At 43.8% G+C, this 16,030-nt stretch overlaps 2 protein-coding genes across 3 annotated transcripts; one reads left to right on the top strand and one right to left on the bottom strand.

Moving 5' to 3' along the window:
* The first annotated feature begins 636 nt into the window (after positions 1-636).
* Positions 637-7,876, top strand: slc45a1 (solute carrier family 45 member 1). Of its 2 annotated transcripts, none has more exons than XM_023837376.2 (9): positions 637-823; positions 1,843-2,276; positions 2,350-2,442; positions 2,788-3,012; positions 3,129-3,847; positions 4,348-4,501; positions 4,596-4,772; positions 6,127-6,332; positions 6,769-7,876. In XM_023837376.2, exons 2-9 carry the CDS (start codon positions 1,853-1,855, stop codon positions 7,039-7,041), a joined length of 2,271 nt encoding a protein of 756 aa, XP_023693144.1. In that variant the 5' UTR covers positions 637-823; positions 1,843-1,852; the 3' UTR covers positions 7,042-7,876. The 2 variants fall into 2 exon arrangements, with proteins under 2 accessions (XP_023693144.1, XP_023693143.1); XM_023837375.2 differs by having other exon boundaries at positions 2,761-3,012.
* A 3,760-nt stretch (positions 7,877-11,636) lies between these two features.
* Positions 11,637-14,644, bottom strand: LOC111856938 (uncharacterized). The gene is made up of 5 exons (XM_023837293.2): positions 14,411-14,644; positions 13,183-13,269; positions 12,803-12,863; positions 12,627-12,712; positions 11,637-12,508 (listed from the first exon to the last, which is right to left on the bottom strand). The coding sequence occupies exons 1-5, from the start codon at positions 14,459-14,461 to the stop codon at positions 12,440-12,442; spliced, it is 354 nt and encodes a 117-aa protein (XP_023693061.1). The 5' UTR covers positions 14,462-14,644; the 3' UTR covers positions 11,637-12,439.
* Positions 14,645-16,030: the final 1,386 nt, after the last annotated feature.

Genomic DNA, 16,030 nt, shown 5'->3' with positions numbered 1-16,030 from the left:
TATTACTGTATAATTATATACTGTATTATTATTTTTCCGACTTACCTACAAATTCGCCTTAAAGACAGGCTTAGGGGACGGATCTCTGTATTTATGTAATATCTTAACAGACGATATGTAGAATTCAATGTTTATGAAATAAATGTAAATATCTCATAATATTTTCAAGATCATAATTTTCATAGTCTTTTTAAAGATTAGTTTACCTACGTTTGGTAAATCCGTTCAAATCCGTTTAACTGATAAGTTTAATAACGTGCTGGAGCAGTGTGGTTCACAAAATAAATTTCTTCTTTTGCTTCATGGGATTAACAGGATTAAGATGTCTATCCATCCATTTTCTGAAACCGCTTATGCTGTTCAGGGTGGCGGAGGGTCCGGAGCCAAGGATGAGGCGCCAGCCCATGGCAGCGCACACTCACACCATTCAAGATCAGGATGAGTGTGTTTCAAATAAAGATATAAAAATACCACTGCACGCTTGCTGGGGTTGTCATGGATACCGAATGGAAAGGACCGCCCAGACTCGGAGGTGAGAGCGCGAGGCAAGTGGATGGTCCTGATACTGCGGGTTTCAGTCCACATGCGGGGAGGGCGGGGCCTGCCGGTGTCACGTGCACAGAGGACGGCGGAGGGAGGGGTGCAGAAGAACGGTGGAAGGTTCGGGGACGCAGGATGAAAGCTGAGAAATGACCGCATCCGCAAAGACCCGGCGAGAAAAATTCTTAAAATGCAACCGGCAATATTGATAAAAACAAAACAATATTATAGTTATTTAGAGAAAAAGAATATGCTGTAATAAATGACCAGATCCCCTCAAAAGGTAATTTTCTTTCCGTTCATGTTTCATTTGCACGTCTTGTCCAGTTTAAGAACAGAGTGTTTCATTCGATCGTTCAGTCTTCACCACGCAATAATGAAAAAGCGTCAAGTCACGGTGTTTCTCCCGGCCTGTGTAACGAGGCATCATATAATTACGCAAATGAAAACGATTATTCATTTTTTTACCGTTCATGAGTGAAACTGAATCATCTTCAAGGAAATAAAGATTAATATATAGAAAATTATTTATAGTTCGTGATCTATGCTGAATTTTTCATTAGAGTATTGAAGGAAACATTCAGCTGAGAACTGAAGACACGCAGTGGTGAACAAATAAGTACAATACCAGTAAAACACATGAATGTTTCTTAGCATTCTGCTGCCTGGAAGAGCGTGGGGTTTACCTTATGACAGTCTGGGCCGCTGCATGCTTTTACCATCATATATATCACCGTTAACGTTACTGTATTCGGGTGTGGCCGGCCGTCTTTGTTATACAGTCGATTGGCGTACAATTTATAACATCTTAGTATCTTCTTGGTAGAGTTGGCGTTAAAACTTATATATTTGCAAAAATTATCTTCTACCATGTGGCCAAACCTTAAAAATTTACAAAAACTCACATGATCAGTTTGGTTCTGTATTTATGATTCCGTTTAATGCCGGGCTTGAGTATTGTTCTAAACAGTTCCTTGAGGTGGGGATAAACAGGCACTGGTACTCACCTTGTTACTCAGTACCAGGTGCAGGTACTCACCTTGGTACTCAGTACCAGGTGCCAGTATTCGCCTTTTTACTCAGTACTGCGTGCCAGTACTCACCTTGTTATTCAGTACCAGGTGATGGTACTCCCACTGTTATTCAGTACCAGCAGATACTGAGAGGTGTTGGTACTCTGAAAAGAATAACAAAGAGGTGCCGGTACTGTGTGCCGGTGAGTACTGGCCCACTTCAAGCACTAGTTCTAAGTGTGTAATGGAATGAACATTTTTGAGTGACATTAATAACAACCTTTTTCAGTGGACAGAGAATGATGTCATCCTCAGGGTTGGTCACCCCTAGTGACCCCCTCCTGGCCAGTCCAGGGGGGGGACTGGACCCAGCGTCCGATGGAGCCTGGAGGGGATCTGTGCCCAAGACCTCCAGCTTCCAGTCATCCACCACTCGCCACCTTAGCCACCGCGCCAACAACTTCCAGAGACACCCTAAGCGGCGGAAGCTCATCCGGCCATCACCGCCACCCCCCCCGAACACGCCATGCCCCCTCGAGCACTTGGACCTCAACGAGTTGCCTCCACGCCGTACCTTCCTGGAGCTTCTCTGCAACGGCTGCATCCTCTTTGGCATCGAGTTCAGCTATGCCATGGAGACGGCATACGTTACCCCAGTCCTCTTGCAGATGGGCCTCCCTGACCAGTTTTACAGCCTGGTCTGGTTCATCAGCCCCATATTAGGTAAACTGGACTCAGAGGCTCCCAGTTATCCTCTCGATACACCACTGCCTCTAAATAGTCTGATCTCTTGTAGGGTTTCTGGTCCAGCCTGTCCTTGGGGCCTGGAGTGACCGCTGCACATCTCGCTTTGGCCGTCGACGGCCATTCATTCTGGTTTTGGCAATAGGTGAGGACCGTTCAACACTGAGGAGCAGACCTTCATTAGCTTGGTCAGCTTTAGGAATGAAGATTTTTACTAATTATTACATTTGACATCAATTTATTTATTAAGCAGGCACTTTTGTCCAAAGCAACATAGAAGTGAGGAAAGTATGGTGTCAGATGGTTACTCCGCTGGCCATGGGATTTGAAGCTACAACCTTCTGGATGCAGACAAGGATATTTTAACCTAAGCTATTACAGAGTATTTGTTTAAATATCCTGTATGTGTTCTTTTTAATCCATCAATCCATCCTGTGTTACAATAACTGTGTTATTGTAGCAGTTGAACATCTCTGTTGCTCACCTTCAGGGGCCCTGATTGGTTTAACCTTGGTGCTGAATGGGCAGGACATTGGATCCGCATGGGCCGACACAGCAGACAATCACAAGTGGGGCATCGTGCTGACCGTGTGTGGGGTGGTCCTGATGGACTTCAGCGCTGACTCTGCTGACAATCCCAGCCACGCCTACATGATGGATGTGTGCAGTCCTGAGGATCAGGACCGTGGACTCAACATACATGCTCTCCTGGCAGGTAACGTGAGGCATTTCAAAAATGACCATATACCTCCTTGAAACTGGTGCTGGCTTGGTCATTGTTTCGACGGTTGTTGTAAGTATACTGTGCCCTGTGCTTCCTCATTTTCACAGGACTAGGTGGTGGTTTTGGCTACATTGTTGGCGGAATTAACTGGGACCATACGGGGTTCGGGAGGTCGCTGGGAGGTCAACTGAGGGTCATCTACCTTTTCACTAGTGTGACCCTTGTTGTCGCCACGGCGATGACCCTGACCAGTATCACAGAGCGACCCCTGGCACAGACGCAGCCCTCAAAGAATGCCAGGAATACCCTAAAAAGTCCCAACCTGCCCCTCCCTCCATCACCTCCCGCTGCCCCTGGGGCAGGCAGGGAGGAAGACGAAGAGGAGGAAGGGGACAGGCAAGGAGACAGATTCCAAAGCTACATCCTGGGCCAGCCGGACCCCTTGGTTGGGTTACACCTTTGTGCCAGTCTCACCAGTCCCATTTCCCCACCAAGCCCCCTCACTCCGAAGTACGGCAGCTTCATCAGCCGTGACAGTTCTCTGACGGGCATCAACGAGTTTGCATCCTCTCTAGGGACGTCCTACATCGACAGCGTCCTCATCGATTGCTACACGGGCCAGCAGACCCCACAGGTTCCGGACTTGGGTGATGCCGTGCGGGCGCTGCCCCCCAGTGATACCCAACCCCTGCATGGCCCACCTCGGGCCATGGCCCCGGGCATCTTGAAGCGACCCCAGAGCCTGGCAATCCAGGCAGACAGCTCTGTGGCCCCCAGCGCGGCCACAGAGAATGGATGCCGACGAACTGTCACCTTCAGCCAGCAGGTTTGTGCGGAGGCGGGTGATTCATGGACGCAGGCTTCAGGAGCTATGGACCAGGAAAAAAAATTTCCTTGGGTATCCCACCATTAGCAACAGAAAGGGGCGGTAAGGGTTAAGTGTAGCTAAAGGTTGAGGGTTAAAATCCCATTACAGCTTTGATGTTGTACCTTTCATGGAGGTCTGCAGAGCAGCTAACATCAACTATTTTATCATAAACATCTTTCTGTAATTAAATGCACATTGTCAGCTGGATCATTGCATCACTAAAAACATAACCTGACTTGGGCAAATGTAACTTCGTGAACCAATTGCTGTATTTTCTGACACCACTAGATGGTGCTCTCTGTTCAAAAAAGGACTCAATTCATGCCCCAAAGCAAACTAAGACCGCCATATAGTGGGGTAAAAAATACAGAAAACGGTGCATGAAGCTTCATTTGGCCATCACTTCTGGAGAGCATGTAGCATGGTTTTGTCTCACTCTGGTCCCCCCACCCACACAGGTGGCAAACATACTCCTGGATGGGATGCGATATGACAGTGACCTGAGTGAGGCTACGGACACCACCGACACTCAACTCTCCATGAAGCTGCTCTGTGTCGCCATCTACAGGATGCCCCCATCGCTGCGCAGTCTCTGCACCAACCACTTTTTGGGTTAGCATGGAAAATGAAATCGTGTGAATGCGTAGTGTATCTGAAGATTCTTGTGGAAGGGAATCTGAGTGTGTGTTTGTCTGCATGCCTGCAGGCTGGCTTTCCTTCGAGGGAATGCTGCTGTTCTACACGGACTTCATGGGGGAGGCCGTGTTTGGGGGGGACCCCAAAGCCCCCCAAGGTTCTGAGGCCTACAGGCTGTACAACACTGGGGTCACCATGGGCTGCTGGGGGATGTGCATCTATGCATTCAGTGCTGCTTTCTATTCAGGTAAGCTCCACACACACACAACGCTCACAGAAAGTCTTGGCTCGCTTGCTAATTCTGTAATAATGTTGCAAATTTTTTGGCTTCATAACAAACGTCTGTTGACAAGCAGTGTTTAACATATCTGCACATACAGCTCCAGGAAAAAAAATGAGATACCACTCTATATTTAATAAGAATCTGCATTTTTAAATCCTGCTTTAATCCCGGTTCTGCTGGCAGGAGGCTACGCTGAGCAGCAGGTTGCGTCCAGGCTCAGTGTTTCTAAGACAGCAGAACAGAAGAACCAGGTGAAGCAGGACACACTAGCAATGACCAAAAACCAGCCAGATAGAGGGCAGAAGTGACTTTCTAATGCCAGAGATGACCGTTAACTTATTCGACAGTTTCTCATAAATCGGACGATGAACCAAGAGACCTTCAAAGGGAATGGGAAACATTAAGTGCAGGTGTGAAGTGCACTGCTAGAGCAGTTTGTATCTGGCCCCTGGAAACTGGACTGGCCCACAAAGTCCCATAAAGCAAGGAAGAAGCCCTTCATTAATGAGAAACAGGGAAGAACCAGGCTGCAGTTTGCGTGTGTGTGTATATATATATATATATATATATATATATATATATATATTATTCACAGACGTGCACCCATAAGTAGAGAAATAAGTGACACAAAAAATCGTGCTGTGGTCTCTTCATTTTTTCCAGAGCTGTATGTTCTGCAGAGACGTTTTCTTTTTATTGTCATAATTTTTTTGACTGAATCACTCATGTCCGTTCTTGCTATTAATTGCAATTGTATTCACTGCCTCCCAAAGGGATAATAAAGACAAATATTTGTTTTTTTTATTTTTGCAAAGGTGTCACTGATTAAAAAGCACCCAATGATTCTTGTCAATTAACTTTTTAACTCAGAACAACTTTTTTACAACTATAATTTGGGTTTAAATTTTTTAGTACTTGAAGCGAATCTTTTACTTTAAAACTTTCAGCTATTTTGAATGTGATATACATCTTTGTAAATAAATGATTGAAGTAATAATTCTTGTTATGAAACCAATAAATTGATATATTACTATTTTTGCTGAATTACGCAAGTATCCCAAGACTTTCTGTGAACACTGTACCCACTTGATATACATGATTGTACCCAAGTATTGGGACACCTCCCTCCTCCCAGTCAAGAAATATGGATGGTTTGAAATATACAAATATTTATCAGTGAAGACAGTAGCATCAGAAGTACCATCTCAGTGTGGATTTCAGTAGCACCATCCCAGGTTCTCCAGCAGCAGGTCGTGTCCGTCTGTGGCTTGCAGACCGGAATTCCTCTGAGCTGTGTTTCCATGTGTTCCCGCTGCAGCCATTCTGGAGAAGCTGGAGGAGAGGTTCTCGCTGAGATCACTCTATTTCTTTGCCTACCTGGCGTTCGGGCTCGGCACAGGCTTGGCCACACTGTCTACCAACCTCTACGTGGTGCTGTCCCTGTGCGTCACCTACGGTGTCCTTTTCTCGTCCCTCTGCACGCTGCCCTACTCGCTCCTGTGTGAATATTATCAGAGCCCACAGGTATGACACAACTGTCAAACGTGTGTGTGTGTGAGAGAGAGACAGACAGAGAGAGAGAGACAGAGAGAGAGACTGACAGAGAGAGAGAGAGAGAGAGAGAGAATACCACTATGTGCACAAGTGTCCCAACAATACAAGAACTCTTAAGAAAACAGGTGCTCTTTCTTAACTGTGATTTTGAATGTTTCTGAAGTTAGGGATATTTTACAATGACATAGAAATGAGAGTCAAAACGAGGTCCCCAAAAATATATCTATACATAACAAGCATGTATTTGTACCTGGGCGAGGACAAGATGATTTAGCATATGTTCTGTAGTTATATGATGATAAAATTATAAATGTTAACATTCCTTCATTTCCATGAAGAGTACAGCACTCACTGCAGACAGCAGGTGGTTTCTGCAGCTGCCTGATAGTTTTGCTTTCATTTTCAGTTCTGTGGCTCATCTGAGGATGGAACTAGGCGTGGAATGGGCGTGGACATCTCCCTCCTCAGCTGTCAGTACTTCTTGGCCCAGATCTTGGTTTCTGTGGCAATAGGGCCCCTGACGTCACTGGTGGGCGGGGCCCAGGGCGCGATGTACTTTGCAAGCGTGATGGCATTTGTGGGCTGCGCCTACTCCTCTCTCTGCGTCGTATACCAGCTACCCCCCTCTGACAGCGAGGCCCCTCAGAGCGAGGTGCAGCCTCTGCTCGTGAACATCTAAGGATGCCTCCTTCAAACTCAGCGCATATGTCATGTCTGTGATGAGCAGAATATGACCAGAAGGGTCACCAAGGGATACCAGATCACCATTTTAGAGATACTGTTAAAATCATTTAGTTTCAAAATCTCCTGTGAAATATCTACACTGATTTTAAGGATGCCCTGCACGTATTTAGAGAAACTGGAAAGGTAATTGGAGATATGTTCACTCAAAATGATAAGAACATGTCTTGAAATCACTTCCTGTCTATTTAAAGAGATCTGGACATGACTTCCTGTCCATCTCAAGGTGCCTTTAAATGGACAAAGGTTTGTTTTAGGTATCTTTCACTCAGTTGTAGACATTCTTTAAAGTGTCGTACATAGATATTTTGGGGAAAAAAGGCAATGTCTCTAAGTCATGGTGAGATTTATTGAAATGCCTTTAAGGATTTGTTAATGGTTTAAAAATATCTCTGAACGACTATCCACTAATTGTACATATCCTCTTTTGGAAAGAGAGGACCAGCAGGCAAACATCTATTTCTGTTTGTATGTATGTGTGTGTGTGTGCGTGCGTTTGCATGTATTCTGTATGTCTGCAAAAAGCGTGCGTGAAACTGTGACTACACACTGTATGCATACATATTTTTGATGAGTATGCATGCCTTATGAGCATCAAACATCTGCATCTGCTCTCATATTCAGATCTTTGTCTCCAGAGTCTGATGTTTGTTGTCACTGTGATTCGCCTGTGAGAGGGTAAGCTGAATATGCGGGCGGCATGTCCGTCCATCCCCAGGTCCACGGTGTAAAAGCAATATTAATATTATTAGTATTAAAAATCTTTCTTGTAATTACAGAATGCAATTTACTCGTTGATATATACATATGTATATATATATATATATATATGTGTGTGTATATATATATATATATATATATATATGTGTGTGTATATATATATATATATATATATATATGTGTGTGTATATATATATATATATATATATATATATATGTGTGTGTATATATATATATATATATATATATATATATATACTCAGCAAAAAAAGAAACGTCCCTTTTTCAGGACTGTGTATTTCAACAATAATGTTGTAAAAATCCAAATAACTTTACAGATCTTCATTGTAAAGGGTTTAAACAATGTTTTCCATGCATGTTCAATTAACCATAATCAATTAATTAACATGCACCTGTGGAATGGTCGTTAAGACCTTAACAGCTTACAGAAAGTAGGCATTTAAGGTCCCAGTTCTAAAAACGCAGGACACTAAAGAGACTTGTCTACCGACTGTGAAAAACACCCAAAGAAAGATGCCCAGGGTCCCTGCTCATCTGCATGAACGTGCATTAGGCATGTTGCAGGGAGGCATGAGGGCTGCTGATGTGGCTTGGGCAATAAATTGCCATGTCTGCACTGTGAGACGCCTAAGACAGCGCTACAGGGAGACAGGAAGGACAGCTGATCATCCTCGCAGTGGAAGACCACGTGTAACAACACCTGCACAGGATCGGTACATCCGAATATCACACCTGCGTGACAGGTACAGGATGGCCACAACAACTGCCCGAGTCACACCAGGAACACACAATCCCTCCATCAGTGCTCAGACTGTCCTCAATAGGCTGAGAGAGGCTGGACTGAGGGCTTGTGTGTTCCTGGTGTGACTCGGGCAGTTGTTGTGGCCATCCTGTCCCTGTCACGTAGGTGTGATATTCGGATGTGCATGTTAATTAATTGATTATGGTTAATTGAACATGCATGGAAAACATTGTTTAAACTCTTTACAATGAAGATCTGTAAAGTTATTTGGATTTTTACAACATTATTGTTGAAATACACAGTCCTGAAAAAGGGACGTTTCTTTTTTTGCTGAGTGTGTATATATATATATATATATATATATATATGTATGTTAACAAGAATTATTTTGCTCTCAGAAATTTGTACTCTTAATGGGAAGACATCCACAGAGTGTCTTCCTTCCCAGAGGTACGCAATAGAGATAAAATTACTGGGACACTAGGAACGTTTATGACATCCCATTCTAAATCCATAGCCATCAATGTGGAGTTCCCCCTTTGCAGCTGCCACTCTTCTGGGAAGGCTTTCCAAAAGATTTCATAGTGTGTCTGTGGGAATTTTTGCCTATTCATTCAGAAGAGCATTTGTGAGGTCAGTCACTGATGTTGGATGTGAAGGCCTGGCTCGCAATCTCCTTTCTAGTTCATCGCAAAGGTGTTCGATGGGGTTGAGGTCAGAGCTCAGTGCAGGTCAGTCAAGTTCTTTCACACCAAGCTCATCCAACCATGTCTTTATGGTCCTTGTTTTGTGCAATGAGGCACAATCGTGCTGGAACAGAAAAGGGCCTTCCCCAAACTGTTCCCATAAAGTTGGAAGCACAGACTTGTCCAACTGTCTTGGTATGCTGAAGCATTAAGAGTTTCCATCACTGGAACTAAGGGGCCCAGCCCAACTCGTGAAAAACAGCCCCATACCATTATCCCTCCTCCACCAAACTTTACAGTTGACACAATGCAATCAGGCAGGTAATGTTCTCCTGACATCCGCCAAACCCAGACTCATCCATCAGACTGCCAGATAGCAAAGTGTGATTCTTTACTCTACAGAACACATTTTAACTGTTCCAGAGTCCAGTGGCAGTGTGCTTTACACCACTCCGTCTGATGCTTGGTATTGCGCTTGGTGATGTGAGGCTTGCATGCAGCTGCTTGGCCATGGAAGCCCATTCCATGAGGCTCCTGCAACACAGATTTTGTGCTGGGGTTAATGCCAGAGGAAGTTTGTAACTCAGTTATTGAATCAACAGAGCGTGGGTGACTTTTACATGCAATGCGCCGTAGCACTCGGTGACCCTTATGTGGTCTGCCACTTCGTGGCCGAGTTTCTGTTGTTCCTAAATGGTTCCACTTTGCAATAATACCACTTACAATTGACCATGGAATATCTTGCTAGGAAGAAATTTCACGAACTGACTTATTGCAAAGATGGCATCTTATGTACTGTACCACACTTCAATTCCCTGAGCTCTTCAGAATGACCCATTCTTTCGCAAATGTTTGTAAACCTGACTACATGGCTAGGTGCTTGATTTTACAGACTGGTGTGAATGAAACACCATAATTCAATGAATAAGAGGTGTATCCCAATACTATTGTCCATATAGTGTATGTTCTAGTGTCTGCATGCAGCCATTCTTGAAGCTTGGGACCGGGCTGATGCTGTCCTTGGCCCCTTTTCATGCCTTTGAGCAAATCTTTAACTTGTGGATGTCATACCATCCACAACAGCATGCATGTGGGTGACACTTGAAATAAAATGTGTTGCACCAATGGGGACAGCTGACTGGAACAGTTTTCCAGAAATGACAAGAGCTTTACAAATTATCGGATCACAAAAGTTTTTGACCTCTGGATTGCTTGGGTCATTGGATGTTCTGAGCTCTGATGATTTTACGACCCTCTAACTGGTTACGGCATTACGCTGGACTGTTTCCCCCAGCTAGGAACTCCAACCTAGTCAACTCCAACATGGAAAATGTCATTAGCAGGAGTGCAGAGTTCTTATGGGCCTTGAATTAGACTGCAAAAGTATTTCCACAAGATTGATCACTACAACACATGCCGACTCACTGCACCAATACGCGGGAGCTTCAGGTGCTGCCACACCTCTGCACGCACAACTTCAGGAATGTTTATTAACAGAAAGAATTCCCTTGTAAATGGTGGTCAGAGTTACTTTGGTTAATGGATGTTTGGATTTGTTGTCCAAAATACAGATAAAAACTCTTGAGTTATACCTTGGGGCTCTGGAGTTTAAGTGTAATCATCTCATTAAATATCATTTCCTTAAAATAACATTAAAGAGGTTTTCCTTCTTTACCAGCATGCTCATTTTCTGCAATTCCAAAATTTTTGTATTTCTCATGCACTTTTTCAGACAAAGATAAAAAAAACCCAGTGGATACATTCACAGACGGAATCCAGTAGCTGAGATAATCTAAGACAAAAAAATTCCCACCACTAAGGCTATTTTATGAGAGTTCCAGAAGATATTTAGATAACATTATATAGTGACTGCAGTAGACAATAGGAAAGTTCTGGCACTACAGCAGTCTTAGATGATATGATTTTGGGTCGTTGTCAAGAACGTTTAATTGCCTAATAAGGAAAATACTCTGTAGCCATTCAGTACGGTCAGAGCTATATGAAAAAAGGGAGTAGTTTTATAACTTGCCATTAGAGGGCAGTATTAGCAGATCGCCATTATTGGTAGCGGCTAAACCTGAGTATCAGTCTTAACAGAGGACTCCAAAATTATCTGAGTGAATCAAAGTATAACATTGCCCTATAAAGCGCAACATGTTTCATTGTTTTGGGATGAGAGAAGAAACTGCCAGTCACTATAATCCTCATTCTGGCCTGTTCCTGAAAATAGACTGCTTGTACTTCTGCACTAGATCAAACTTTTCTTTAAGCAACTCCTCAATGGAAACCTGAAAGGAGAGAGTTGTACTGAGATCTCATGACATGACCAAAGAAAAGGTATAGGTAATAAATTTGACACACAAATAAAAAGACTGATTTATTTATAATCCAGAACCAGAATATACAAAGCAGTGGTCAAAGCAACCAAAAAGAGTAAAAAAAATTGATTCAGAGGATAAGCAAGGAAACCCAGCACAGCGGTGGATGAACTCTTGTGAACCCAGGAACCAGGTTATCCAGGTTAAAACAAAAAGACGAAGAAAAAAAAATCTGTACAGAGTACAAAGCAAATCTTAAAACAGAACAGGGACCAAATCCTTAAGATTTAAGAGGGGTTAATAAACACTGCAAGAGTTTGTTATCTCAGTGGGCCTAACGACCTCATCACATACAGTAAGGACCCCTGAATCTTTCGTGCCATCTGCTGTTGTACTACAGACCAGCCAGACAGATTTAACTACTAGCAGCACATACTATTTAACCACACAAAAGGTAACAACTGTCCATTACCCCCTTCTTAAAACTTATCTTTGGTCTTAGGTGAATTTTGAGAGGTCACCATAAACGTCAGAAACCGTGTGAAGGGCACAGCTGCTTTGAGGAGCATCGGCTGGTCACGTAACAAAGTAGAAAATGTGCTTCACAACTGTATCATAAGTAGAAAGAAAAAGCACCTTTTTCGTGAGTGCCCCCCCATTTTGCAGCAGTAATTAAAACTGGCCATCAGTGACCAATAAATAACATTTAACAAAAAGGGCTGTGATGTTTCAGGACTCCAGTGCAAATATGATATCTGGGGAGGAAAATTATTTGTATATGAAAGCACAAACTCTACTGGGTCAAGATGACCATGCAGACAGAGCTACTGGAGAAGGTGAACTGAGACATTAAGCTTTCACTTCGGCTTCTGTGGAGCTGCCATTTTCTGTCTTCTGCTTTTTCGTTTCAACTTTTTCCTGGGTTGAAGAAAAAAAAAGCACAAGTTAATAGCAAAATTCTTGTAATGCCTCCACCCAGTATAACCACACTTAGGCGTGAAGCAAAGCAGAAATACAGGTATTTGGGTTCACCCACCTCCTCGTCGGCTGGGCGCTTTACAGGATGTTCTTCTGCCTCTCCCTCTGGCCCTTCCTCCGCATCCTCACCCTCCTCTCCCTCTCCTAAGAACAAAATAGATGTTTCAACAGTAAGACACTAACAGAAGGAAAAACACAATCAAACCTTGTAATTAGAACACTAAAAACACTTGCCTTCCTCCTCTTCATCCTCCTCCTCAGGGACTTCCTCATCATGGTCAGCACCATTTGTCTTCTAAATTTTTTTTAGAAAAACATCCATTTAGTTTTCTTGTTATGCTCTGTGTGCACGCAAATGAGTTGTCTGGGGGGTGGGGGACAAACACTACTGGCCGGGGTCTGCTGGTAAGGTCACGTCATCCTTGTTCAATTAACCAGATGGAATAAATACAGGGCCAGCTTAGTGCTCTCTTCGACTCACATCTGTGGCATCTCACAAACCAAACAAAGAGCTGGAAGGAGGAGCAGGGGGAGGGGTTGACCAAACACCTGCGCTATGAGAGCTCCGCAGACAAAGACCCTGAGGCCTACAAGGGGGACGCGGCCATACATACTGCTCCATTGGCAGGTGTTTCTTCGCTGCCGTTCTCCTTCTCCGCTTCCTCCACCTCCTCGGCAACTTCTTTCTTCTCCTTCAGCTCCTGAGCACAGGCAGAGGAAGGGGGGGCAAGTTGGCTTTAGCTTGGATTACGTAAAAGGCCAGTTAAGCGGGCTACGGCAACCAAAGCTTGTTTGGAAATATTGAGGAGCCAATGTTTCCACGATCACCTCTTTCCGAACATGCGGACTGCAACAAAACAGCCATTCAACGAATAGTGGGCGGAGAGTTTTTTTTTTATGAAAAAAACCCAGCTTTACCCATTACAATACGCAAATACAGATTTTTAATGCCATGCTCGGGACCCCCTCCACTAAATTAGGGCCGCACTATCCGCGGTGTTATTTATTCGAGGAAGGAGCAGAAATTTTCATTTCCTCTTCACCGGTAGAAAATACAGTCACACACTTAAAAAAAATCACCTGGTCGGCAAATGAAACCGACCGCACGCCACCGAAACAGGTCTCACGGAATGTGCAAAGTGGTGGTTAAAGTATATTATATTATATTTAACATAAGAATTTGTCAAAAGCGTGGGAATCCGCCGTATATATTCGCATTTGCCATCCGCCAACTCGCGGCGCGCGCTCGACGGGAGACAAAAGAAAACGTGGCCGTGAGGCGCGCGCGCCAGAGAGAGAGGAAAAAAACGGAAGCAGCGGCAAGGCGGCGCGTGCCGGAGACTACGAGACAGCGGGTTTCCCGCCGTTTTCTCTCCATCCCCCAAACGGCTGACAGTCACATACCGGACCGCAAGCCACTAACAAGATCGCCGCCGTTTCTATCGTACGAAGGAGGAAACGGACAGAATGCGGCAGTTTATACGCGGTGATGCCTAACGACCTCCTACCGATCGCCCGTCCTTAGCAGCGCTACCTAACGGTGACGCTGTCGAATGACACACCGGTACTTTCCCCCCTCCGATTCAGTCCGCATGGCGCAAAACAGACTAACAGCATACTGCTAGGTGTATCAACACGACCTTATTAGATTATTAGGCAGGGATTGCAGAATCGTCGCAAAAACCCTCATTTACCCAATTAACGTGTCCAGTTAATTTATTGACCACTGAACCAGAATAGTTATTAAGGTGGATAGTTGCACATTTCCCAGATCAAAAAACAAATATAGAAAAAACGTACCACCGGTACTGCCGAGTGGATATTAAGACTAATTGGTTTTACCTTAGGTGAGACCTCGGCAGCAGTGGTCGTATCAACTACGGTGTCCGACATCCTTGGTTCCGATGGGAAAAGCGTCCGAGACAGAAAAAATAAAATTACGGTTAGCTATTTCCGTTACTGCAGCTGCAGCCGCCGCTTAGCTGTACGAAGAGTAGCTGATTTGGAGGCAAGAAGAGGAGTGAGGGCAAATCAGCCTCAACCTGGGAGTTGAACAGCAGCCGCTTCAAAGAGAGCAGGTCGAGATTGCGCGCGATTGGTCCAGGAGACGAAGCTAAACACTTTTCTGGCTCTTCTATTGGTGGAAGCTGCTGTCGATTTTCTCAAATTACGCCCGCCTACACGCAGACTCCACCCTCGGACGAGAACTCTCGTTTCTATTGGCTGGATGTGCTAACCACGTCTTTCAGTCGAAGTAAAAAATTAAAAAATCAAATACAATATATTATAACCCCATATGCATTTTGAAGAGATTTAAATATTGTCAAATGAATGAAATAGAGATGTTTATTTCTCTGATCCATCGGCTTCGGAGTACCAGCTTTAGCATCGTAAACGTAACGTTTTACAATGACCAGCGCACCGTATAAAGGTGTACTGTGACTGATAAAATTTTGCAGGTGAATGTATGTCTTACACGATGTATACCATTTTTGTCCTGAAAAGGTGTGAAAGGTATGAAAAGTCGTATAAAATGTCTTTCTACAATAATAAACGAGGGGCAAACTACCGATAAATCTGCATAACGGAACTCCTAGGCTCTACGAGTCTCAGAACCTGCGATGTTGGGGATTTTTGCTTCTACGCACATTTTCAAAATGTAAATTAAAATGACCGTTTTCTTATCCTTTGTTTCTTGCGCCACGCTAACTAGAGTAGGTGGTGTCGAATTACACCTTGGGGTCGAGTTACAGTCCTTCGGAACTATTTATTAAGCCACGCCCTTTAAGATAACCTGGAACGCCCTCCTCCCTTAGGTTTAGCCGGGGACGGGAAATGATGTGACCAGTTAAATGTATTTCTGTTCTTCACCCATCACATTAAATGAATGTCATATCAGGGCGGCTAGCGAACTTTGACCGACCTTAAGTCAATTGCAAAAAAAAGAATAAACTTCAAGAGCAACTTTTTATGCTCTACTGTTGAAGTGGCTTTGGCTTTTTAAATACCTTTCTCCATTTAAATCTATTATATGGGAAGCGGAGCTTCATGTGCCAGAAAAATGGATGTATGCTTGAATTCAAAAGAACTATGATGCATAAATGATTTGCAGTTTATGCTCGCGTTAATAATGCAGATTGTGTAGTTTTGGGGAGTGCCACATAACAGAAGTATGCCATGCGGAAGGTAGAGCTTCTCAGTTTTGAAACACGACCTTATTTTTATTATAAATAGTATATTGTGAATCAGTTGGTGTGTTGATACTGAATGCACTTTTATAGAACTTTATATTTTACCAGGTTCACTGTTCTTAGCCACATTTTAACCTGTATGCTACCTGACAATCACAAGGACTTTCTGGTGCAGTTAAGTATACCATGTGCACCTCAAGATAATGAGGTGCAAATGCAATTTATTTTTATTCATTTTTAAGAACCTTTCATGTCAAGAATGCATATGACA

This window comes from Paramormyrops kingsleyae, chromosome 8 (assembly GCF_048594095.1).
Source record: "Paramormyrops kingsleyae isolate MSU_618 chromosome 8, PKINGS_0.4, whole genome shotgun sequence".
NCBI lineage: Eukaryota > Metazoa > Chordata > Actinopteri > Osteoglossiformes > Mormyridae > Paramormyrops > Paramormyrops kingsleyae.
Note: the sequence above shows the minus strand (reverse complement) of the source record. Positions and strands in the feature narration are given on the sequence as shown.

Excerpts from the sequence above, each read along its gene's own strand:
- slc45a1 (XM_023837375.2), top strand. The coding sequence starts at position 1,853 with ATGATGTCATCCTCAGGGTTGGTCACCCCTAGTGACCCCCTCCTGGCC. Across the intron at positions 2,443-2,760 it reads CATTCTGGTTTTGGCAATAG|TTGAACATCTCTGTTGCTCA; the intron begins GTGAGGACCGTT and ends TTATTGTAGCAG. Across the intron at positions 6,333-6,768 it reads AATATTATCAGAGCCCACAG|TTCTGTGGCTCATCTGAGGA; the intron begins GTATGACACAAC and ends TTTCATTTTCAG.
- LOC111856938 (XM_023837293.2), bottom strand. The coding sequence starts at position 14,461 with ATGTCGGACACCGTAGTTGATACGACCACTGCTGCCGAGGTCTCACCT. Across the intron at positions 13,270-14,410 it reads CTGCCGAGGTCTCACCTAAG|GAGCTGAAGGAGAAGAAAGA; the intron begins GTAAAACCAATT and ends GCCTGTGCTCAG. Across the intron at positions 12,713-12,802 it reads GGAGGATGAAGAGGAGGAAG|GAGAGGGAGAGGAGGGTGAG; the intron begins GCAAGTGTTTTT and ends TTTTGTTCTTAG.